Source organism: Trematomus bernacchii, unplaced genomic scaffold, assembly GCF_902827165.1.
Source record: "Trematomus bernacchii unplaced genomic scaffold, fTreBer1.1, whole genome shotgun sequence".
Classification (NCBI taxonomy): Eukaryota; Metazoa; Chordata; class Actinopteri; order Perciformes; family Nototheniidae; genus Trematomus; species Trematomus bernacchii.
This window is the reverse complement of record NW_022987640.1, coordinates 1,155,745-1,182,436: the sequence shown is the minus strand read 5'-3', so window position 1 is coordinate 1,182,436 and position 26,692 is coordinate 1,155,745. Positions and strand designations below refer to the sequence as shown.

The 26,692-nt window shown below is 38.8% G+C and overlaps 1 protein-coding gene across 8 annotated transcripts; it reads left to right on the top strand.

The window, feature by feature from the left end:
* On the top strand, window positions 1-26,441 carry susd1 (sushi domain containing 1). Of its 8 annotated transcripts, XM_034133204.1 has the most exons (25): window positions 1-254; window positions 1,352-1,492; window positions 3,146-3,301; window positions 5,298-5,456; window positions 6,035-6,214; window positions 7,466-7,645; window positions 7,934-8,086; window positions 9,037-9,216; window positions 10,465-10,644; window positions 10,933-11,085; window positions 12,032-12,211; window positions 13,970-14,149; window positions 15,144-15,323; window positions 16,199-16,378; window positions 17,601-17,780; window positions 18,138-18,317; window positions 20,561-20,740; window positions 21,362-21,526; window positions 22,216-22,310; window positions 22,625-22,811; window positions 23,018-23,111; window positions 24,630-24,879; window positions 24,971-25,010; window positions 26,145-26,238; window positions 26,338-26,441. In XM_034133204.1, the coding sequence occupies exons 1-25, from the start codon at window positions 200-202 to the stop codon at window positions 26,354-26,356; spliced, it is 3,741 nt and encodes a 1,246-aa protein (XP_033989095.1). In that variant the 5' UTR covers window positions 1-199; the 3' UTR covers window positions 26,357-26,441. The 8 variants fall into 8 exon arrangements, with proteins under 8 accessions (XP_033989095.1, XP_033989096.1, XP_033989098.1 ...); XM_034133205.1 differs by lacking the exon at window positions 3,146-3,301; XM_034133207.1 differs by lacking the exon at window positions 7,466-7,645.
* The last annotated feature ends 251 nt before the right edge of the window (window positions 26,442-26,692 follow it).

Genomic DNA, 26,692 nt, shown 5'->3' with positions numbered 1-26,692 from the left:
TGTCAGAGGAAGACAGATTAAAACCAGCAGCTGTAGGAAAACCATTGAGAAAAAATGTGTTTGTCTTTCTCTCACGACGACCTCGACTCACCCACTCAGATCCTGCATATCTAATCCACTCAAGACGGAAGTGAAGAATGAGAAGAGGAGAATATGAGGATGAGGAGCGTCTTGTGAAGAGTAGAGACTCTCAGAGAGGATGGAGGACAGAAACACAGCCATGATCGTGCTGCTCCTGCTCTGCGTCACAGCAGGTAAAAAACACAACATTTTATTCATTTAAAAAAAAAAAGTTATCATACGCACAACAGTTACCGGGTAGAATAGTCTCAGAGTGCATAGGAACTTCAGACATAAAAATAAATGTATTTGTATAGTATCCTATATTTTGTTATTGTTGGTCTAAGTTGACAATTACAGTATATTCTAATGTATTCTGTGTGTTTTGTATATTGTGTTTTCTAAAGATACTTATAGATTTTTTGATTTATACTGTTGATATGTGTATGTTTACTGTTTATTTTAATTTGTTTAACTCAATGCCTTACATGCTGTAACAAAGCAATTCCTAATTTGGGATCAAAAAGTATATTTAATCTAAATAAAGAAAGAAAATAGTGCAAATGACACGATGCAGTTAAAATGTAAAATCTTATCAGATGAGACAGAATGCTAAATTAACAGTAGGATAAATACTCCATACTTTAAATTAATATACAAATAAATACATATATATTGTCTGAGAATATTGAATACCAAAAAGAGTCCATCAAAGCATTCAAAAGCAATAAGCACTCGTTTTAAATGACATGATTTGACATGAACGTATATTGATAACCTGATTTTGCTTGCTTGTATTAAATCAAATAATTATTTATACACAGTACTTGTAATTGTATTGTTCTATTTCAGCATGTTTTACTATATATTTATTTTGCAAGCTCTTTGAAACATATCTCCATTAAACTCAAGATTTAAAGTGATTCTTCATAAACTCACTTTTACTTGTTAATTAATTAAACTAAATTATACAATCCTGTGAGCTTTAATGCGATAGTAGATTAAACATTTCTCTAGTGGAGTGCAGTCCTCTAATCTCATACACATGTATATTTAAAATCTATAATGATTTGTTTTAATCCAATTTAGCTGTTTTAATTTTCATCCTATGTTTCCACTTCATCTGTCTCAATGACTTAACGTTAAATGTATTTTGTCTGACTTTTGTCTGACTTTCTGTTGTAATATCCCTGTGCTTTTAAATTGATCCAAAGACTAAATGAATACATGTATGATTGGACACTGTAAAAAAAAAGATATTGACAGATATACTTTATGTTCATCCTCTCAGAGATGCAGGTAGACGGCCTCTCTCTGGATGTGTGTGCTAGCTGCCATCCTAAAGCTACATGTGATGACAAATCAGACGGATCTGGAAAAGTCTGTAACTGCAAGTACGGGTTCGTTGGCAATGGGAGAACTTACTGTCAAGGTAGGACACATCCTTTTACTGTGTGTTTACTTATCATGTGCATAGTAGTGTGAACTGTATGCTATTAGGTTGTCTTACTTGCTGTGGAAAGTAAGACAACCTAATAGGGTTACAATTATAATTCAGTTGTTTTTTTAAATCTGACCAAAGAAACTGAGGAAGCTGTTTCTTAAGTCGGCGGCCATTTTGGCTCCTGGGGTCTCATCTTAAAACGATGACAATATAAAAAATTCACCTCGTTAGACATGACATTTAGCCGATGCTGTTTTTCAAAACGACTTACAATAAGTGCAATAAACCAAACCACTGTAAGGTGCATTAGTTTCAAATGGGCTCAACTCATGTGTGCTACATATTCTGTATTATCTTTTTCTGTTGGTTTTATAGCCAAGGTATTATTGAAACAGGAGGGTTTTCAGTACACCTCTTTGCTTTGTATTCTGCTGCTAAGTTGCTATGTGTCGTCAAACATGGGTTGGCTCGTTAAAACAATTATACAAATGTTATGCTTTAAATGCTTTAATAGAACATCTAAATTACAATATTCTCATGTTGTTTTACATAACCATACATATGCATAACCACAGTAAGACAAGTTAAAATGGGGAAATAAGAGTACAAATGTGGTTAAACATTTTTAGTGTGTGAAGGTTTGTTTGCTTCTGTTTAGAATATCCAGTCCATTTACTGTCACTGTGTGTGAGATGTAATTGCCTTATAGAGGTTAATTAACTTAATTCTGTTTGTTCCTAATGGGCCAATATATTGTCAAAGGTCTCTGAAATAAATATAAATAATTACAAATAAGTAGAAAGAATTTTTGATATCTGATGTCTGGATATTTAGTGATCAGAAAATCGATCATATAGCCCAATTTAACAAATTACACATTTATCAAAGGGGGCTTTTTTTGTGATTTATCTGTATACATCAGCCAACCCGGTATCACGGCAAGACGTGAACATGTGACGATTTACCATGCTGACTTTTATTTAGCATCAGAACAACATGTAAACAGCTTCAAGCCCGGGAAGCGAAGACCGGCGGAAACAGGAAGTCCGGTCAACTAAAACATTTACATTTGAATTTACATTAAAGTATTTCATGAGGCCTTCTAAAATGTTTTTAAATATAACTACGGTTCTAGTTGAAGAGTTTGTAAATTAACATGAACCCAAACTGTTGCCTGGCAACGCAATCGCATAACGTCACGTCCGTTAATTCCACACACATGGATTAACATCGATTTAATACATTAATGTAGCCTTTGTTTCTGCTAAAAGAGGTGTCGACCAGCTGGGGCAACAAGAAAATCGGCGAAATCGAGTGTGACTATTACAAAATAAATCATTATTATATTAATATTGACAATAACAACCGACCGTCATGGTAGAGCATTTGCTTGGCATTTCCGGGTATTTCTCCACTGGTTGGGCCATGTTAACAATACCGTGTAACTGTCACGTTTGAAGGGACGAAATCGTGACATCTTCACGTCTCCCAGCATGGTAGATCGTCACATGTTCACGTCTTGCCGTGATACCGGGTTGACATCAGCAGGTCTAGATATGTATGTAAGAAAGGGACCTCTGTGGATAATCCAGCTTTTGGTAAAACCTTCATGAGGTGTTAATAAATGTGTTTTCGTGTCAGATAAAGACGAGTGTCAGATTGGAGCCAGTAAGATCTGCGGGCTTCACACCGACTGCCACAACACGCAAGGCAGCTACTTCTGCACCTGCCGGAGCGGATTCACCCCGTCCAACAACATGGACGTCTTCACCCCCAACGACGGCACGCACTGCCGGGGTGAGCGTACCTGTTTTTTAGTTTAGTTTATTTGTTTATTGTGTCGTGGACATTGATCAACTATCACAAAGAACAGTAAATGGGGCAGCTTTAGCCAACATTGCTAATTTCCAGCTGTTGTCCCCGGCCAGATGATAATGGACACCTTTTTACATTTATAATTAATTTAATATTCCATGCCTTACACACTTAATGTAAATAGTACTATACCCTGCTTTACATTAGGCGCGTTCACACCGGAGTACTTTTCCCCGTACTTTTCCCGTTTAGTTCCGTTAGTACCCCTTATTTTGCGTTCACACCAAAAAGAGTACTTAGTGCCGGGAACTTTTACCCCCATTTTTAGTGCCTGCTGAGAGATGGTACTTTCCTGGCGAGAAAAAAGTAACAATTCCTATTGGCTGGGCGAATTGCAAACCACGCCCCGTAAAACTCTGAAAAGTTTTGTGAAGCCGCCATTGTATTTGCTGGCATTAGCATTATTAGCATTAGCATTAGCCCGGCGCACCAACGGAGAGAGACTAACTTATGGCAACACAAAAAAAAACATGGGAGCCGTGGAGTGATGAGGAGGTGTCGGCGTTCTGGCGATTTACTCGGAAGGCTTCAGTAGAAGCTGCTGGGAGTCCCAGCAGCTTCTACTGAAGCCAGTCCCCAACTCCGGGGACTTCCGGCCGGGGACTTCGAGTGGCAGTATACACCGTGAAGTTGTTTGCGGCCTGCCAGTAAACCCAAAGCAGAAGAAGACGAAGTGACGTCAGCGGCTCATTTGCGTAATCTTCCCTCAGGGAACTTATTCCGGTGTGAACGCGATCTGTACTTAGTTCCATGGGGGTACTAAGTGCCGGGGCACTAAGTACGGCAAAGTACTTGGTGTGAAAACGGCTATTAGGCGCTTTCACACCGGAGTACTTTTCCCTTTTAGTTCAGGTACTTTCCTGGGGAGAAAGAAGTTCCAATTTCTATTGGCTGGGCGAATTGCAACCCACGCCCCGTAAAACTCTGAAAAGTTTTGTGAAGCTGCCATTGTATTTGCTGGCATCAGGGAACTAAGTGCTGGGAACTAAGTACGGCAAAGTACTTGGTGTGAAAGCGCCTATTTGTGTAAACTAAAAATGTGTCCTTCGATAGTGTTTTATTTGTCAGATAGTTTATAGATTTGTTATCTTCCCGGCAACATGCCGCTGCAATGAAAACATTTCCCAATTTGGGATCAATAAAGTACATCTTATCTTATCTTATTGTTTAACAGTGCTTTTAAATAGGAGGCCCTGAAGGTCAAAACACAACGACATTTCATGAAATTCAAACATATTTCAGAAAAGACAATAACATTTGAGAAAAAAACAAAATGCAACCTTTTCTTATCTCCTCCATTTGTCTTTTTTCTTTACATTTTCCATCTATTTATTTTATTATCTCTAAGTACTACCTACTTATGTTTGATGTAAATACTTTTTGTTTTGCAAATACTTTTTGTATCCACTGTGAAAAAATCATAATGTCAACAGTATTCATTGTCCTAAGTGTTTTAGTTTTGTTAAGGTGCTTTGTATATGTGATGTAAATACTTGTCTTTATACTTTTTAAATGCTAAATAGTTTCCTAAAAATACTATGTTACCAACACCAGACACCAAAGCAAATCCTTTGTATGTGTTAATGTACCTGGCAATAAACTCGATTCTAATTCTGAAATTAAGAAATATAATAAAAAGAAACAGCATTTCAGAAAACACTAAGACATTTCACAAAAACAGGCAAACATTCACAAAACAAAACAGCATTTTAAAAAACATGACATTTCACTAAACACAAAAAAACTATAAAACAAAACATTTGACAGAAACAATTAGAAAAAAAACATCTAACCTTCAGGGCCACCGTACTAAAAGGCCAACACTGCCAATATTAGAGATTTAAACATGATGACTACAAATGTGAAAGTTTGGACTTTTATATATTATTTAAATGTCACATGCTCTTTTATTGTGCAGATATTGATGAGTGCACGGGCACGGTCACAGGCCTTTGTGGAGAGGGGGGGCAGTGCAGGAATCTGGAGGGAAGCTTTGACTGCAGCTGCATTCTGGGATATGAAGTCCAAAACGGAGCCGAGCCCTTCCACCCTCACAGAGACAAAGCTTCCTGCAAAGGTGAATCTGCAATGTTTTGTGCTGTAATTGGATATATTAGTACTTAAGGGTCTTACTGTCTGTATTTTGGCAAGACAATTTATCATGGAGACCTAATTATAGGAGCAAATCCCACTTTTACAAATACAAATCCCACTTTTGGTCAAAAAGCACCCTTCAGTTTGTACATGGCTGGTTCATTGACGGCCTCTGATGTATATACGACAGGATGATCAGTAGGAGGGTTTTTTTGTGGGACTAATAAAGGATTTCTGATTCTGGAGAACACCTGAAACCACTTGTTTACATTTTACTGCGTTGACCGTATTGTTCTTGTTTTTGTATTTGTATAGTAATGTTGTATTGTTTTATAAGCCTACTGTTCTATGTATCATAGGTCCAATTTGTAGTCACTTTATATAGTATATATTAAATGTTTTTAGCTTGTATTGTCAAATTATACGGTCTGTTATGTGTGATTGCACCTTTGGGAATACTTGGAATTTCTCTGTACTCTGTGTAGTGACAATAAAGGAATCTAATCTAATCTAAAACCTGGATTTAATCTTGAGTTTTATGATGTCCTCTCCCTCTCTCAGTGGTAGACTGCGGTCCTCCGGAGGCAGCGGAGGACACGGTGCTGCTGTCGGTGTCAGGGACGACGTACGGCAGCGCGGCCATGTTTGTTTGTGAGGAGGGCTTCGTGTGGAGGAGAGGAAACAACAGATCTATGTGTGAAGCTGACGGCCTGTGGAGAGGAGGCAACATGAGCTGTGAAGGTAACAACACACCTGCAGGGAAAATAACAAGTACTCAGATCCTTTACTTAGGATCAGATATGGGCGTAGAAATAGTAAATCCTGCATTCAAAGTGTTCCTTAAAGGTCCCCTATTATACTGTTTTTCATCAATATATCACAGGTCTCAGATATATACAGAACCTGTCTCTGATTGGCTGAAACACCAAACAGATCATTGCAGCATCCCATAATCCCCTCTGTTTCAGCCCTGTTTCAAAAGAGCTGATTCTCTGTCTGTTACTTTAGATGAAAATAAGGAGCCCCTCCCCACGCCCCTCTGAGAGAGATTTGGTTAAAAAGAACACAATGGTGCTCTAGGAGGAGATTCAGGTGATAAGGTGGGGGGGGGGTTACCTTGGTTGGTGATTGGCTAATGGTTACACAAGACAAAAAAGTGGCTAAAATCTTTAATTGCACAATTAGGAACAAAAAATACTCAAATATTGCTTTATACCTTAAAGCAATGATACATATAATAAGAATATATAATATACTTGATTTTTATTTTTTATTTTATTTATTTCGAATCTGTAAAACAATAATACAAAAACATAATAATGAAATGAAACATCAGAATTATGATATTGTACAAACTGAAGCAGTGTCAATTTGATAAACAAAAAATATTACTGACTTATAAATTATAAATAAACAAATGATCTACATAATTACACATCCGAAAAGGGGTGGGAAGAAGTTTACACTTATTTAATCCCACCCCTTCTCCCAAAAATGTCATTATTAACATATGTATATATATATAACAAAAGTAGTTAAAGTTTATAAAACGGACAAGTCAAATCAAGCAATCTGATTGGTTCTTAGCCGTGATATACTGAGCGTATACCACGGGTAGAATTGTAAGTTACTTTTCACAACAAGTCAGTATCCCTCCGCGTCTGAGAAAAGCAGTATACAGTTGGGCTGAAAAGCAAACTGCCTGCTTCGCGTCGGGCCGAACCACGCCCCTTAGCTGTGATATAATGAGCATATACCACGGCCTGTCGTGAGCTATTGCTTAAATATATAAAAAATGTATACTAGAATATACACAGTGGTTTATTAGTATTGGTATTAAGGTAATGTGTCATGGTGATATCTGATAGTAAATGGTGTCTGTAGCTTTTTCAGAGCGTTGTTAACCAGCTTCAGGAGCACAGACTCACAATTCCACTGCAGATTTCCAGTGATTTCAGTTTTGATGCATCATGTGGATGCTTTGGCCCCCAGAGGTGAACTGTGGCCCCCCCCCAGCCGCCCCTCACTCTCTCAGGCTGTGGGACCAGAGCTCCAGGCCGGGCTCCGGGGCGATTTATCAGTGTAACTCTGGATATCATAATGTGGGGAAAGGAAATGTGTCGAAGTGTAACGCTGCAGGAGAGTGGGAGAGACCGCCGCTGCTCTGCAAAGGTACACTCACTGATTCACTGATTTCAGGGTGTTTGAGGCTGATTGCTACGGTGGCCCTGAAGGTCAAATCACAACAACATCTCAGAAAACACAAATATACAAAAACATTAAAGGTTTATTTTTGTTTTGGGAAATAGAGTTGTGTTTTCTGATATTTTGTTTTGTTCTGAAATGTTTGTTTTTATTTTAATTAAGTTTTTTTTGTAATGTTTTTGTTTTGTGATATATGTTCTTTTGTTTTGTGATTTGTTTGTGTGTTTTGTGATATTTTATTGTTTGTCCGTGCAGATATTGATGAGTGCACGGTCACAGGCGTTTGTGGAGAGGGGGGGCAGTGCAGGAATCTGGAGGGAAGCTTTGACTGCAGATGCATTCTGGGATATGAAGTCCAAAACGCAGCCGAGCCCTTCCACCCTCACAGAGACAAAGCTTCCTGCAAAGGTGAATCAGCAATATGTTGTGCTGTAATTGGATATATTAGTACTTAAAGGTACATTTGAGAAACCTGCTCGAGATACACTTTTTGTTATATTCCATGGAATGCTCTTAACATCCTGATAGCAATGAATATCTTAAGTGCTTTGACAAAAAATCCATAAAAAAATTCATCTGTGGAAGCCGTAGTACTGTACTGCACGACCAATCATTTTAGCCGGCCCGGCTAAAATAACTGGATGTCCTACCTGCCTGTCAGCCTTCCATCTGTGCACAAACTTATCTCGTGTCCTCATTGGTCATGTGCGCGTTCGTGTGTTGGAGGAGGGGCTCTGTAAGGAAGTGGCAGATTTTTTCCGGCTGTGTATTTTCAAATTCTAGCGCACTCGAGCTGGTTTCTCAAAAATTACCTACCCCACCTTTAAGGGTCTTACTGTCTGTATTTTGGCGATACAATTTATCATGGAGACCTAATTATAGGAGCAAATCCCACTTTTACAAATACAAATCCCACTTTTGGTCAAAAAGCACCCTTCAGTTTGTACATGGCTGGTTCATTGACGGCCTCTGATGAATATACGACAGGATGATCAGTAGGAGGTTTTTTTTGTGGGACTAATAAAGGATTTCTGATTCTGGAGAACACCTGAAACCACTTGTTTACATTTTACTGCGTTGACCGTATTGTTCTTGTTTTTGTATTTGTATAGTAATGTTGTATTGTTTTATAAGCGTACTGTTCTATGTATCATAGGTCCAATTTGTAGTCACTTTATATAGTATATATTAAATGTTTTTAGCTTGTATTGTCAAATTATACGGTCTGTTATGTGTGATTGCACCTTTGGGAATACTTGGAATTTCGCTGTACTCTGTGTAGTGACAATAAAGGAATCTAATCTAATCTAAAACCTGGATTTAATCTTGAGTTTTATGATGTCCTCTCCCTCTCTCAGTGGTAGACTGCGGTCGTCCGGAGGCAGCGGAGGACACGGTGCTGCTCTCGGTGTCAGGGACGACGTACGGCAGCGCGGCCATGTTTGTTTGTGAGGAGGGCTTCGTGTGGAGGAGAGGAAACAACAGATCTGTGTGTGAAGCTGACGGCCTGTGGAGAGGAGGCAACATGAGCTGTGAAGGTAACAACACACCTGCAGGGAAAAGTACTCAGATCCTTTACTTAGGATCAGATATGGGCGTAGAAATTGTAACTCCTGCATTCAAAGTGTTCCTTAAAGGTCCCCTATTATACTGTTTTTCATCAATATATCACAGGTCTCAGATATATACAGAACATGTCTCTGATTGGCTGAAACACCAAACAGATCATTGCAGCATCCCATAATCCCCTCTGTTTCAGCCCTGTTTCAAAAGTGCTGATTCTCTGTCTGTTACTTTAGATGAAAATAAGGAGCCCCTCCCCACGCCCCTCTGAGAGAGATTTGGTTAAAAAGAACACAATGGTGCTCTAGGAGGAGATTCAGGTGATAAGGTGGGGGGGGGGGTTACCTTGGTTGGTGATTGGCTAATGGTTACACAAGACAAAAAAGTGGCTAAAATCTTTAATTGCACAATTAGGAACAAAAAATACTCAAATATTGCTTTATACCTTAAAGCAATGATACATATAATAAGAATATATAATATACTTGATTTTTATTTTTTATTTTATTTATTTCGAATCTGTAAAACAATAATACAAAAACATAATAATGAAATGAAACATCAGAATTATGATATTGTACAAACTGAAGCAGTGTCAATTTGATAAACAAAAAATATTACTGACTTATAAATTATAAATAAACAAATGATCTACATAATTACACATCCGAAAAGGGGTGGGAAGAAGTTTACACTTATTTAATCCCACCCCTTCTCCCAAAAATGTCATTATTAACATATGTATATATATATAACAAAAGTAGTTAAAGTTTATAAAACGGACAAGTCAAATCAAGCAATCTGATTGGTTCTTAGCCGTGATATACTGAGCGTATACCACGGGTAGAATTGTAAGTTACTTTTCACAACAAGTCAGTATCCCTCCGCGTCTGAGAAAAGCAGTATACAGTTGGGCTGAAAAGCAAACTGCCTGCTTCGCGTCGGGCCGAACCACGCCCCTTAGCTGTGATATAATGAGCATATACCACGGCCTGTCGTGAGCTATTGCTTAAATATATAAAAAATGTATACTAGAATATACACAGTGGTTTATTAGTATTGGTATTAAGGTAATGTGTCATGGTGATATCTGATAGTAAATGGTGTCTGTGCAGCTTTTTCAGAGCGTTGTTAACCAGTTTCAGGAACACAGACTCACAATTCCACTGCAGATTTCCAGTGATTTCAGTTTTGATGCATCATGTGGATGCTTTGGCCCCCAGAGGTGAACTGTGGCCCCCCCCCAGCCGCCCCTCACTCTCTCAGGCTGTGGGACCAGAGCTCCAGGCCGGGCTCCAGGGCGATTTATCAGTGTAACTCTGGATATCATAATGTGGGGAAAGGAAATGTGTCGAAGTGTAACGCTGCAGGAGAGTGGGAGAGACCGCCGCTGCTCTGCAAAGGTACACTCACTGATTCACTGATTTCAGGGTGTTTGAGGCTGATTGCTACGGTGGCCCTGAAGGTCAAATCACAACAACATTTCAGAAAACACAAATATACAAAAACATTAAAGGTTTATTTTTGTTTTGGGAAATATAGTTGTGTTTTCTGATATTTTGTTTTGTTCTGAAATGTTTGTTTTTATTTTAATTAAGTTTTTTTTGTAATGTTTTTGTTTTGTGATATATGTTCTTTTGTTTTGTGATTTTTTTGTGTGTTTTGTGATATTTTATTGTTTGTCCGTGCAGATATTGATGAGTGCACGGTCACAGGCCTTTGTGGAGAGGGGGGGCAGTGCAGGAATCTGGAGGGAAGCTTTGACTGCAGATGCATTCTGGGATATGAAGTCCAAAACGGAGCCGAGCCCTTCCACCCTCACAGAGACAAAGCTTCCTGCAAAGGTGAATCTGCAATATTTTGTGCTGTAATTGGATATATTAGTACTTAAAGGTAAGTTTGAGAAACCGGCTCGAGATACACTTTTTGTTATATTCCATGGAATGCTCTTAACATCCCGATAGCAATGAATATCTTAAGTGCTTTGACAAAATAATCCATAAAGAAATGTCATCTGTGGAAGCCGTAGTACTGTAAAAAGTACGACCAATCATCTGAGCCGGCCCGGCTAAAATAACTGGATGGCCTACCTGCCTGTCAGCCTTCCATCTGTGCACAAACTTATCTCGTGTCCTCATTGGTCATGTGCGCGTTCGTGTGTGTTGGAGGAGGGGCTCTGTAAGGAAGTGGCAGATTTTTTTCGGCTGTGTATTTTCAAATTCTAGCGATCTCGAGCTGGTTTCTCCAAAATTACCTACCCCACCTTTAAGGGTCTTACTGTCTGTATTTTGGCAAAACAATTTATCATGGAGACCTAATTATAGGAGCAAATCCCACTTTTACAAATACAAATCCCACTTTTGGTCAAAAAGCACCCTTCAGTTTGTACATGGCTGGTTCATTGACGGTCTCTGATGAATATACGACAGGATGATCAGTAGGAGGTTTTTTTGTGGGACTGATAAAGGATTTCTGATTCTGGAGAACACCTGAAACCACTTGTTTACATTTTACTGCCTTGACCGTATTGTTCTTGTTTTTGTATTTGTATAGTAATGTTGTATTGTTTTATTAGCGTACTGTTCTATGTATCATAGGTCCACTTTATATAGTATATATATTAAATGTTTTTAGCTTGTATTGTCAAATTATACGGTCTGTTATGTGTGATTGCACCTTTGGGAATACTTGGAATTTCTCTGTACTCTGTGTAGTGACAATAAAGGAATCTAATCTAATCTAAAACCTGGATTTAATCTTGAGTTTTATGATGTCCTCTCCCTCTCTCAGTGGTAGACTGCGGTCGTCCGGAGGCAGCGGAGGACACGGTGCTGCTGTCGGTGTCAGGGACGACGTACGGCAGCGTGGCCATGTTTGTTTGTGAGGAGGGCTTCGTGTGGAGGAGAGGAAACAACAGATCTGTGTGTGAAGCTGACGGCCTGTGGAGAGGAGGCAACATGAGCTGTGAAGGTAACAACACACCTGCAGGGAAAATAACAAGTACTCAGATCCTTTACTTAGGATCAGATATGGGCGTAAAAATAGTAAATCCTGCATTCAAAGTGTTCGTTAAAGGTCCTCTATTATACTGTTTTTCATCAATATATCACAGGTCTCAGATATATACAGAACCTGTCTCTGATTGGCTGAAACACCAAACAGATCATTGCAGCATCCCCTGTTTCAAAAGTGCTGATTCTGTGTCTGTAGCTTTAAATGCTAATGACTTCTGCTGGCCACGCCCCTCTGCGATGTGATTGGTTTAAAAAACACTGGTGCTCTAGGAGGAGATTTAGGTGATAAGGTGCGGGGGGTAACCTTGGTTGGTGATTGGCTAATGGTTACACAAGACAAAAAAACAGTTGTGACATCACAAAATGGCCAAAGTCTTTAATTGCACAATTAATTAAATAAAAATAGTCAAGTATCCTATCATACCTTAAAGCAACAATACATTTAATAAGAATATATACACAAACATAAGAAGGTAACTAAATATAACAAATGTTTACTAGACTATACACAGTGGTTTATCAGTATTAGTATTAATCAGAGATGGCAAAAGTACACACATCCTTTACTCAAGTAGAAGTACAGATACTCGTGTTTAAAAATACTCTGGTAAAAGTAGAAGTACTGACTAAACTTCTTTACTCAAGTAAAAGTAAAGAGGGCTTTGAAATGTACTTCAGTAAAAAGTACCCATAACTAGCAGCTGTTTTAAAGAGTACCTGACCTCCCTTTATATTAATAGAACAATAATGTCATTGTTAGCTAATGAATGTTTCCATGCTGAACAACGGCAACATGACAACGTTTTCATTGGTCCCTCTTCTTTAGAGAAGACCAGGAAATGATGGATACACGGATCGTGTTCAAATCAATAGGCACGCAATGACTCTAAATAATAATGATCACGCCACCAAACACACATTCAGACTAAAGGAACCAGCCTGTTTGGAAAATGTAAGAAGTAGAAAGTACAGGTATTTGGGTTCAACATGTAAGAAGTAGAAAGTACAGGTATTTGGGTTCAAAATGTAAGAAGTAGAAAGTACAGGTATTTGTGTTCAAAATGTAAGAAGTAGAAAGTATAGGTATTTGTGTTTAAAATGTAAGAAGTAGAAAGTACAGGTATTTGTGTTCAAAATGTAAGAAGTAGAAAGTACAGGTATTTGTGTTCAAAATGTAAGAAGTAGAAAGTACAGGTATTTGGGTTCAAAATGTAAGAAGTAGAAAGTACAGGTATTTGTGTTCAAAATGTAAGAAGTAGAAAGTATAGGTATTTGTGTTTAAAATGTAAGAAGTAGAAAGTACAGGTATTTGTGTTCAAAATGTAAGAAGTAGAAAGTATAGGTATTTGTGTTTAAAATGTAAGAAGTAGAAAGTACAGGTGATTGTGTTCAAAATGTAAGAAGTAGAAAGTACAGGTATTTGGGTTCAAAATGTAAGAAGTCAAAGTAAAAAGTCGTCAGAAAAATAAGTAGTGGAGTAAAGTACTGATACCAGAACAATGTACTTAAGTTCAGTAACGAAGTATTTGTACTCCACTACTTCCCACCTCTGGTAGTATTAAGGTAATGTGTCATGGTGATATCTGATAGTAAATGGTGTCTGTAGCTTTTTCAGAGCGTTGTTAACCAGTTTCAGGAGCACAGACTCACAATTCCACTGCAGATTTCCAGTGATTTCAGTTTTGATGCATCATGTGGATGCTTTGGCCCCCAGAGGTGAACTGTGGCCCCCCCCCAGCCGCCCCTCACTCTCTCAGGCTGTGGGACCAGAGCTCCAGGCCGGGCTCCAGGGCGATTTATCAGTGTAACTCTGGATATCATAATGTGGGGAAAGGAAATGTGTCGAAGTGTAACGCTGCAGGAGAGTGGGAGAGACCGCCGCTGCTCTGCAAAGGTACACTCACTGATTCACTGATTTCAGGGTGTTTGAGGCTGATTGCTACGGTGGCCCTGAAGGTCAAATCACAACAACATCTCAGAAAACACAAATATAAAACATTTCCCAAACATTAAAGGTTTTTTTGTTTGGGAAATATAGTTGTGTTTTCTGATATTTTGTTTTGTTCTGAAATAGTTGTTTTTATTTTAATTAAGTTTTTTTTTCTTTCTGATATATATTCTTTTTTTGTGATTTTTTTTGTGTGTTTTGTGATATTTTCTTGTGCTTTTTTAAATGTCCTTGTGATTTAGTTTTTGTCTTAACCTTTATGGCCACCATACATTACAATATTATTAATAATATCTGAACTTTAACTTCCCTGACTAGTGCTTTTTCTTGATCAATGAATCGATTAATCAGCCAATTATTTTCTAAATTAATTGATTCTTTGTCAAAAAATAAATCTGAATATAGTAAAAATTCTCCATTTCAATTCGATAAAGTCCAATGTCTTATTTTTTTTAATCAGTTGTCTCAATGCATATCAAAATCAAACAATGTCCAAACTGATATGAACAGTAGAGCTGCAATTTAAGATTATTGTCACTATGGATTATTCTGCCAATTATCTCTTGGTAAAAATGTCAAAAAACGTCCATCGTAGTTTCTTCAAATGTAATGTTTTGCTTTAAATGTTAAATGTTATTTTGTCAGCTTTAAAACCAAACATTATCACTCTATTATGATATCAAACCGCCATATTTGCATGAAATCTGCCAAAAAACGATTAATCAATTACCAAAAGAGTGTAGTTGCCTATTATTTTATGGGTCATTTATTATTTCAGGCCTATCAACTGCTCCATGAATGTTCATGAACAACCTGTTGCATGTGAATACATTTCTGTTTACTGGCTTGTTGTGCTGCTTTATTTCTGAGTGCAGTAAACAGAAAGTGTGTTCATCTGAATCTGCTCACGTTTCATGATTTTAAATGTTATTTCTTGTAGAGATTTTGTGTGGAAGCCCTCCCATAATTGAGTCCACTGTGCAAGTGTGGGACGGAAGCTCAGCCCCGAGCAGCCGAGTGCTGTTTGTCTGCAGAGAGGGCTTTAAAATCACAGGAGGAGATAATTCATCCATCTGTGGTGAACACGGTCAGTGGAGCAGCCCCACTCTGACCTGCCAAGGTAACTCAAACTGCAGTGAAACACCACAAAAACTCAAAGTATATGTGTCTAATATCTAGTCAGAATATGTCTTTACGCCTGATATAAGACACAATAACTTCAGAAGTAACACTGCAGTGAGATATCAGGTCTGGTTTTTAGACAATGCATCACCTTGTTAAAGGTGGGGTAGGTAATTCACTTCAGAAACACTTGTTGTTATATTCCATGGAATGCTCTTAACATCCCGATAGCAATGAATAAATGCTTTGACAAAAAATACATAAAAAGCACGACCAATCATCTGAGCCGGCCCGCGGCAGATAATTGGATGGCCTACCTGCCTGTCAGCCTTCCATCTCGTGCACGCACTTATCTCGTGCCCTCATTGGTCATGTGCGCGTTCGTGTGCTTGTTTTCCTTACTGTTTAACTTGTTTTTGGAGCAACATTTTTTCCAGTGAACCCCTGAAATGTGGTGGTTTTTTAAATATGAAATGGTATGTTTTAGTATTTTCTGTCTTGAATTATTGTGTAAAGGGTATTACGAAAGTTGCGCTAATTGAAAAACATGGCAATAAGAGAAATGAAGACACTAGAAATAAACAGTCCAAAATATTTCTGAAATAAAATAGCATTAAAAAGATTAAAAAAATATATATACATACATATAATGCAGGATATTATTGTGCTAGAAATGGATTATTCAATATTCAATTGAATATAAATGTAAAATGTGCAGTGGGAGTTAAGCCCAGTTATCAAGAGAAGCTATGGAGCATTTCATCTTGTCAAATTGCAAAGAATCCATTATAATGAGGCTTGTATTTAATGCACTCTAAAAGCATTGTGTTTCTTTTTATATAATATATGTTTTAAACTCACTTCCTGTCACAGAGATATCATGTGGGGACCCTCCCTCTCTGCCTCTCACGGAGCGGCTCTGGAGAGGCAGCTCCACTCGTGGAAGCACAGCGACGTACGTCTGTAAAACAGGGTTTAATCACAAAGAAGGGAATAACATATCATTGTGCACGAGTCATGGTGACTGGACGAAGCCCAACATCTCATGCAAAGGTAATGTCGTGGCTTCCTTCCTTGTCTTTCTTTCAAGCCACTAGACGCCTTAAACAGACATGTTTTAACTTGTTTTCTTTCCTTTAAATTACTTACAGTTGAAGAGTTGCTTGGCCTCCGATGGTTTAGATGATGATATGCTCAAAATAAAATAACAAACTTTTACACATGCAACAAAGAAAAGAGGCCTTTACAATATTCAAAACAAAGAGGCAAAACTCAAATAAAATAACAAACAACGTAGGTGTTCTTTCTTTCTTGATAATGCTTATATAACCTCATAACTTAAAGGTCACCTATCATGCTATTTTTAGGCAATAGCATAGGTCTCAGATGTATACAAATATATAAAAAACATGTCTATGAAGTGTTTTGCTCAAAATACCAAACAGATCACCCATTCTAGCCATGCCTCATATCCCTCTATTTCACTTCCTGTTTCAAAAGTGCTGATTTGGGGTATGAAGCTTTAACAAAATAAAAAATGATAACAAATAAAAAAGGAGGGGTCTGAGCTCATGCGGGACCCGGCAGCTACTGTCTAAACTAAATACTGCCGTGATGAAACGCCATATCATGGTTTATCAAGGATTATCTCTGAAACAGTATGGAGCTCAAAGGCTTTCTCTCTTGCCGGTTATACCACAAGGTGAGTTCCTTTTTATTTCCTGCTTCTTCACACACATGCTCTCCAGTACAGGTTAGCTCTGAGTGTTAGCGATGCTAATGTAAACATGCACCGACCATATTACGTCCAAAACAGTCGGGCATTGTTTCTGATAGCAACGTTTCTGATAGGGCCGTGGGTCCACATTTCCGATATTACGTCATATCGGACGCAAATCTGGATCAGCTCCGTTGTAGCCCCGTTTTTAGAGATTTGGGTACGGAGGAAAGAGGGAGAGAGAGGGTTTTATTTTCTGACGCTGCGTGAGTTCCCCGACACACCGGGGACACATCTTTATGTATATGACATTAAAAAGTGCATTTTGCATGATAGGTCCCCTTTAAAGGGTAAGCGTCTTTCCGCCCATCTCTGTCCCTTTACCGAAGGCGCCGTGGGAGTTGTAGTCTTTTATAGTGTGTTGACTACAGACGTCACAATTAGGTGGCCTTTCTTATAAACAACGAAATACTGGCTCTAACAGGTAACAACATCCTCTAAAATGTCTTTACTGCTGTTTTTCGTTGCTGTTGAACGACTGTGATCTGATCCCTGTAGAGGTGGAGTGTGGAGTCCCTGCTCAGATCCCTCACTCTGAGATGCTGTGGGATAAAAGCTCCTCAGTGGGATCTCTGGTGGTTTATCAGTGTGTCTCTGGATATGGAAATGTTGGAGAGGAAAATGTGTCTGTGTGTACGGCCAGAGGAGAGTGGGAGGGAGCCTCTCTGCAATGTGAAGGTGACTTACCTGCCTCCATTAACAGAGATAATGCATCCTCTTACATACGGGACAGAGAGCGTATTGTGTAATTGAGAGTTTTAGTGATATTATTTAACATCCATTTATTTATAATGTGAAAATTGTCTCATTCATTTAAAAGGAATAATTCATCTTAAAATTGATGTTTTTTCTATTCAATACCTCACACTGTGTCATGCTGATTATATTCGAGAATAATCATATAGTTTATAATTAAAATGTAGTATTTGAGGTATATTATTTCATGTTAGGACTATTCCTTTTATACGCTCTGCTGTCTGCCCCCCTCTTTACACCTAGCATTATTCCACCTGACCTGCTGTGTTTGTGTTGCAGCGATCAGGTGTGGAGAGCCTGTTCTTAAAGCCCACGCTGCGATGCTTTGGGACGGATCCTCTCACGTTGGCAGTGTCGTGAGTTACAGATGTGAGGAGGGGTTTCACAGCAGGGGGCTCGGAAACTCCTCCCTGTGTGGAGAGGAGGGGGAGTGGGAGGACCCTGACCTGTGGTGTGAAGGTGCAACGTTTAATCACTGATTTATTCATACATTACTCTTTCATTTGTAGTGATTTGCAAAACTTATTTAAAGCGATTGTTTGACATTTTAGGAAATATGCTTACATGTTTTCTTGCTGAGTAACCACTGTTAAATCAGTCTGTTGAATAGTTAGAAGGTAGCTTAGCATAAAAATAGGAAACACTGTCAGTCAAATTCCACCTAAAAAGCTTAAAGTTCCCATGTCATGCTTTTCTGGTTATCACCCGTCCCCTTGTGTGTTATGAAGGTTTGTCTGCATGTAAACGGTCTGCAGAGTCACAAACCCTCAAAGTACACCCTGTAGCGAGTAAAACTCTAACACAGAAAAGACCTGTCTAGGCTGCCCCAGAACGCCTCGTTGGACATTTCTCTTTTTCCATTGTTTGCTTCCTGGGTACAGTGACGTGCCCATACCCAAATGGACCCATTGGTCCAAATGTACCAATCCGTGGAGCCGTTACGTTACGTCAGACTTCCTCACACACTCAATCTTTTCTCAGCTGCAGCTCCGCCGATTTCTCCTCCCTGAGACGGCGGGACGCGGCGAGGCTGCGGGTGTGTGTGTACATTTATTTTAGTAGACCTCAACAATGGAATTATGATCAGTGGAAATGGCCATGACATGGGACCTTTAAAATAAACATTATAATGTGATGTTTTAAACCACACAAAAACAAAGTGTAAAGAATAAAGGATGCATAATATAGATTTTGTTCAACCATTACCAATAACCAGACGTTGGAAGTATCTAAGTAGATTTACTTTTACTCATATATAATATCTGAGTACTTCTACGTTTACTCAAGAGTAAGATCTGAGTACTTCTCCCACCTCTGCCAACAACCCATAGTAACCTGCTTCTAACCTGTTAGGCCCCAAGCCTGTTTTTCAGGTCTCAGGCTCGAAAATGACATTCCCAGAACAAATGACCATATCTTCCCTTCTAAAAGGGTTAAATTAATAATCTTTTTTCTCAAAGTAATGATAAACCTGTGAGTTGGATGTAGAAAAGTCGGAACAATATAGATGTTTTTTATTTTAAAGAAAATTCAGATTGAACATAGTAAAAAACTGTAAATTATTGTGTCCGTCCAAAAATTCTTTTTTACTTATAGTGAAAACTACCCTTGGATGATGGTAAGGTAGACTAAAAGCTTTAGGAATCCAAAGTACAACATATAATAAGTACCCTGTATCAAGATTGATGCAAAACAAGTGACATTTTACCTTTTTAGAGAGATTTAGCAACAAAAAAACACTTCTGGGGTCATTTGGGTGGATTTTCCATATCTCTGGCCTCCCTTGCTTGATTTTGATTATTGGCATCTCTTTCTAACCGTCAGAGCCAATGGAATCGAGGGAAAGTTCCACATACACACACAGCTTACCAAATAAGGAGTGATAGTGACGCGTAGAAAAACCGGAAGCTGTGCTAGCCTCTGGTGGCTACCATTAGCAGCTAATTTTTCTCCTCCGATGTTTGCATAAAAATTGAATTATGGATTATCAATAATTATTTTCAAAGTGACAGACACATTGCTATAACCTATGGATTAACCTTCAGCCGCGTTTTTTCTCGTTTTAATGCCATTGAACACGACTTTTGATCAGAATAACAGCTAAGGTGAGCATATCTCCGTGTCTGTATTTGCTTCCCCTGTCACGAGTTCAGATCGCTCAGTGATGATCCTTTTATTTCTATAATCTGTGGAATCTCAGGATGTTATCTAAGCTTGTTTGTGCAGATCCAATAAGTACTGTATATCGATCGGTATAGCTATAGTTCTGTGCTAACAGCCTTAATATTGTTTTGCCCGTGGCTAATTCAGAGGCTCAGCGTTAGCTTTGCGTTTTTTTGTGAAAAAAAACCCTTATTTTACCCTTAACATGAGGTTCATAACCTGTAGTTTATGCAGATATAGTGAGCCAAGATGGATGATTTAATATTGAATTACTAATATTATCTAAGTTCCTCTTTGTAGGAAAGCATATTTCTCAAAAAAGATCAACTGTTGCTTTAAAATATTAGTAAAGAAAATAGTTGTTGTCCTATTATTATTATTATTATTTGCATATATGGCACACATAGGAACATTTTAACAGAATATATAGAGAGTTTAGTACTCCATATCTCCATTTACCAGCGTTCATGTAAGATCTGCATGTACTTACTGTGTTTTCTTTGTGTTATTATTGCATGCTAATGGGTGTGTGTGTGCAGAAATAAGCTGTGGTCACCCCCCCACCCTCCCCCACACTCACCTGCTGTGGGACGGCAGCCAATCGCTGGGCAGCGTTCGGCTGTACGGGTGCAAGGAGGGATTTTACCAAGAGGGGGGGAATAATATGTCCACATGTTTACTGTCAGGAGAGTGGGGGGAAGTTTCTATAAAGTGCAAAGGTACTGTGATCATCTTTATTTAATCTATGCATGTATTCCACTTTGAAAAGAGTCAATATTTGTGATTTTTAACATGTTTTTGTTGATCTTTCTCATAAATAATGAATGTTTGTGTTGTGAAGGTTCCCCTGTTTCTCCTGTGTTGGCTCTTTATTGTTTTCTTGTTGTAGTTTTTGAGGTGAATAATAATGTTTTGTAAATTGTATTTTATTACTAGAATCAGACTTAGACTCAGGTGTATTGCCAAGTAGGTTTTTACATTCATAGTTTTTGCTATGTTGTAAATTGTGCATGCATGAACACAGTAAGAGGAATACACATTTCAAAAAAGAGCAAATATAGAAATATTATAATTACTATAATCAAAGATGTGTGCAAAGTAAATAAATATACAGAAAAAAAAATACAAAAATAATGTCAAAAAGAGAAAACTTATTATTTGTTTGTGTGGGTATTGTCATCTCATCATACTTTCTTGTACTTCATGTGCATCTCTTGCCTGTACTAAATGTTAAATTCATGCTATATCTGGAATAGTAAATAAAGCTGCGTATATACAGTAATTCCCGATAATACTTGCAGATGATTGGCTAACGCTTCAGTGTCTTTGTGTCCCTGCAGCTAAGTGTGGCCTGGCTCCCGTCCTGGATCACTCGGAGGTGGTTTGGCACAACAGGAGCGTCGTGGTGCACAGATGTGAGGAGGGATACCACAGCTGGAGAGGAAGCAACGTCTCTGAGTGTGACCCCTCTGGAGAGTGGAGGAGCGCTACACTCACATGCATAGGTAGGACAAAAACAAAAAAATGTCAAGAGCTATGTTTAAACGTTGGAAGTAACATTTTAAATGTAATGGGATTATACGTTTTTTATTTTTTAAAGGACGTTGTTAGATCCATTTTTTAAGTAACCCTCCCCTCACTGCCTCATATATTTTATTGAGTCTTGTACTTACATTATCCACATTTGTTTCAGGTAATGTTTCTTCTGGTCTCCTGTAATGCCCTTTGAACATTCGTTAGCTGGCAGAAAATGTCATAAATTGGCTTTTACAGTATATCCAGTTTCAAGCTTCATTTTTACCACACACTTTTTACATGTTGGTGCTTTTTAACTTGACATTTTCACCAAATGAAGGATTGTGCTCATGGGACGTCTGGATCTTAAGTTATCGGAGAAACAGTCTGAGCTAACGTTAGCCGCAGCCAGATCGCATCAGAAAATCACTGATTTTTAACATGAAATATCCCAAACAATAAACTAATGAGTCGAAGCTGTTTTACCTCCTTTTATTACTTCATTTGCAGAAGATTACATATTGAGTCTTTAACATCAGCGACTAGGAACATATACAACATATAAGGAACATGGAAGTATCTGTATCTTTCTTTTGTGAGGTTATTGATTGACTTGGTAATATTTGTAAAGAGATATATAATATAACAATAATAATAATATGACATTTATCTCTTACAGAAATAAAGCCACCTGTAAATCATCTTCGTGTCCTCAAGGAGAACTGTGTGCAGTGGAGAGCAGAGAAGTACGAGGAGGACACAGAAACATACAAGGTATCAGGAGATTTACTCTAGAATGTATTTCAGATATGCGATGCATACAAAAATGAAGACTGCTTCTCCTTGTTTAGTTTTGAATACACTTTCAGCTGGATAATTTATTTTCAAACCTGATGAAGCTTTTTTACTTGGAAAAGTATGCAAGTATACAAAATGTATAATACTTTTAATGTACTGAAACATTTTGCACTGATTTCATGTTTGGAAGTGTAAACTCTTAGCTCAAGATGTCTTTTTTGTATTAGCTTCTGCGCATATAGTTTGTTTACCTTTCTTTATGGAGGTTTGTGTGACTGACTGCGTTTCAGGTGACGTACACGGGATCCAGAGACTACCAGAGGTCCTTTCAAGATAAGAGGAAGCGTTTTCTGAGCTCTAAAGCCGACGAGCTGCAGCTCTGTTTAAATCTACTTCCTGTCACAAACTACAGCATCTCCATCACTGCAGCCTCCTCCAGGTTCACCGCCTCCATCACCACCAACACCAGCCTAACAGGTACCATGCTGCAGAAAAATACACATTTAAATGTATTCCACTCTGATGACATGTTTCCCTGCATGCATCAGCGTGTGCAGTTTAGTTTAAAGCAATAAGTTAAGCCCAGAATGAAGGCTCAGCTGCGTGGATATGTTTAGGACTGATGTAACTATATTTAATCTGATGTTTTCTTCTTTATAATGTTATATATGAATGTTTCCCAGTGCTTCCAGCACTAGCTGTGGACTACAGAGAGTTTGAGACTCCTGTACCGACTCTGAGGCTCCGCAGATCTCCAAACACACTCGACCCGATCAGGTAACAACCAGTACACACATCCTTTACTGTTTACACGATAACGCAAACGGTAGTATCTGCAACTTTTCTCTTTCGTATAGCCCGTTCGTTCACACGAGGCCGTAACGGAAATGCGGAAATGGACCCCGCAAACGATAACGGGTCCCAAGGTGGATAGATCTGCAACCGGAACGCTCTGGGGGGCCAAACGGCTCCGTGTGATCGCCTCTATACGATCATTTTCCTGATAACGATGAGCCATAGCCCCGCCTCTCCCCACCTCTGCTGCTCACTGCTGTAGCATGGTCAGTAGCTACTGCTAGTGCTACTGCTAGTGCTACTGCTACTGACCATGCTACAGATGTTAGTGCAAAATCTACAGCTCCTCTACCACAACCATCAGCAACAAGTGGACATGGAGAACTATATGAACTACACGTTGCTAAATCCACCGCGGGGCATAAACAGAAGGGAAACCATGGCAACCATGCTCGGGGGTCTTCTTCGCTGCTTTTGGTGTATTTTGTGGCGAAAGTACAGCGCCACTTACAGGCCAGGCATATGTACTACAGCGTCTCGAGCGCTTTCGAGCGGTCTCGTGTGAACAGACAAGTTAAATGAGCCGAATGCGTGTGAACGGAAGACTTTTTTGAAAGCGAATTCGGTGCGTAAACGCAAACGTTCCCGTGTAAATGGGGTCTGAAATAAGGTCTGTGGATTGATTACTGCAATGCACTTCTGACTGGCCTTCCCATCAAACTCATTAATAGACTGCAAATAATCCAGAACTCTGTTGCCCGGATCATCACCCGCACCAACTCATCCGACCACATCACCCCCATTCTCACTCAACTACACATGGCTTCCTGTATGCTACCGTATTGAATACAAAAACCTTCTACTCACATATAAAGCTCTCCACAACTCCCGCACCCTCCGCTCTTCCTCCGTAGGACTTCTCACCATCCCAAGCTCTCGCCTCAAAACCATGGGTGCTCGAGCTTTCAGCTGCTCGGCTCCCAGACTCTGGAACTCCCTGCCACTACATATCCGACAGTCTGATTCCATAACAACATTCAAAACCCACCTGTTCAAACTGGCATTCTCATTATAACCTGTACCCTGTGTCCTTCTGTGTCCTTCTGTGTCCTTCTGTGTCCTTCTGTGTCCTTCTGTGTCCTTTTGTGTCCTTCTGTGTCCTTCTGTGTCCTTCTGTGTCCTTTTGTAGTCCATTTCCTGTTGTTTGTCTTGTTTTACCCCGGCTGACATCTCATTAAATCCACTGTTTTAATTTCCCTATATTACCCTATGCCCTGTAAGGTGTCCTTGGGTGCTATGAAAGGCGCCCCCCAATTAAAATGTATTATTATTATTATTAACACAAGCTGAAGATTTTATTTTTTTGTTCTACGACGAAAACTCATATTGGCTTTCTGTCAAAGGAGCCCTTGCAATGCTACCATCCTGGTCAGCCTACAAAAATACATCACCACTGTATTACTCTATTTCTGCTAATGATTTCTTCTTCTTTATTTGCAGTGTGTATCAGGTGTTTGTGCTTCCTGTGGACGGGATCATGATGTTTGACTGTTCCTCTCCTGCCAGCTCAGACCCCAAATCAAAATCCTCTGCAGAGTACATCACGGGACAGTTTGATGTCCAACATGTCGGGACGGAGATGAACTTCACTGTCGGGGACGGACTCCTCTACGGAGGCTTCTTTAACGCACCGCTGCAGAGCGGCAGGAGTTATTACATCATATTACGAGCTGTCAGTCAGTGGAAATCAGTGGGTGTGACTAACATAGTAACAAAATGCATTGATTTGGAAACCGTATTACATTTTGCAGCTTACTTGTTAAATGTTTTCTCTCCTATAGGCTTTTAAAAGTTCCTGTGTCGTGTGGGCTAGAGTGACAGGTAATTCCCTCAAACACTTTCTTAAATACTAAATTAATGAACTTTTCAAGGATTTTCCAGGGCTAATTCTTCCAATTCAAGGAGCAACTGCACATAATTTGAGAAACAGATGTCATTTAATAATTCAAGCATGCATGAGACTTTGAAGCATGTGGTGTATCAAACAATTATGACTGCAGCAGAAACACATGCAATGTATAGAGAGGCGAAGTCCCGCCCATCTACTTCCGACCCATGGGACCTTATTTCGGAAAAATTATGTATTGAAGTCAATGGAGAGAGAAAACTTATCTTTCGATCCCGTTTGAATTGTGCCATGAATTACACATATGATGTTTGTCAATCTTAAAAAATCATTTCCATGTCAAAAAAGTCACAGTTTGTCGTAAAACTGTTGAAATATAAGACTATGAAAAATACGCAACTAGAAAGACTACAAATCCCAGAATCCCGGTCCCGCATGCTGGCTCTTAGGAACCGACTAACTCCCCTTGTGTGTATGTACAGCTCTCAACATGCCCAGACTTGGAGTGATTTTCACCTCTTTTAATACTTTCCGCCTCATTCTGAAAGAAAGAAGTGAAATGTGCCAACGTGACGGCCGTCTTGGTGTGTGGTGCGAGACGGGAGATGTAGTTCATTGAGCGGTTTCACACAAAAAAAGTGTTACTTCACAGTTTTACGACACATTTTTTTTTGACTTGCAAAATTATCTTTTAAATTGACAAACATCATATGTGTAATTCGTGGCTCAATTCAAACAGGATCGAGAGATAATCTTTCTCTCTCCATTGACTTCAATACATAATTTTTCCGAAATAAGGTCCCATGGAGGTCCCCCGGAAAGGGAGGGACTTCGCCTCTCTATTTACTAATTATAAAAAAATACATTCACATTTATGCTTTTTTATTGCATGACTAGGTTTTGTATAGGTTTTTTGTTCAAGCTGAGAAAGCGACAGACAGCAGAATGTATTTACGAGTTTAGAAAAATATCAAAAGAACAACATGTGTTAGTCTTGCACAAAATACCTACAAATTAAAGTACTTTCAATGTCGGCAGGCCTCACAGATTTTCCTCTCAAATTCACAAACTTTCAAGGATAATAAAGGATGTATTTTCCCTCGTTGCAGGTACCTCGTATGTCCTGAGGGTTTCCTCTCTGTCTGCTGTTGCAGCTGTAGGACTGGTCGCCTTTGTTATTATCGGTGGATACAGTTTCTGCTGGTATGGAAGATAATACTATGGGATGGGATGATATAGGATTTTAATGCAAATAGCAAGAAAAAACTCACAATTATTTGATTCTGCTCTTTTTTTTTCTAGGTTTTTCAAGAGGACATGACACATGATGTCCTGTCCTTTTTTTCATTTTAATATTTATGTACATTTCGCAAATAATTGTAATAAAGTTTTTTTCACCACATAAATGCTTGAATGTTTATAGGATGTGAATCTTGAAATTAGAAGAAACCAATTTCTAAAACAGACATTTGTGTTTTAATGTTTATTGTTAGACGTGTTTCCCCTTAACGCATAATTTTGCATTTAAAAACAATAATTCATGTCTTAATTAATAATTAATGTTATGAATGGATTTGTTTTGTGACCAGTAAAAAGCTGCATCACACTCTTAGGTAGGAAAATATATTAAAAACGGTATAAGACTTTTCAGTCCTCA

Bases quoted from the DNA above. Each gene is read 5' to 3' on its own strand.
- susd1 (XM_034133204.1), top strand. From the start codon at position 200: ATGGAGGACAGAAACACAGCCATGATCGTGCTGCTCCTGCTCTGCGTC. The intron at 5,457-6,034 runs GTGAATCTGCAA...TCCCTCTCTCAG, and splicing joins AGACAAAGCTTCCTGCAAAG to TGGTAGACTGCGGTCCTCCG. The intron at 17,781-18,137 runs GTGACTTACCTG...TTTGTGTTGCAG, and splicing joins AGCCTCTCTGCAATGTGAAG to CGATCAGGTGTGGAGAGCCT.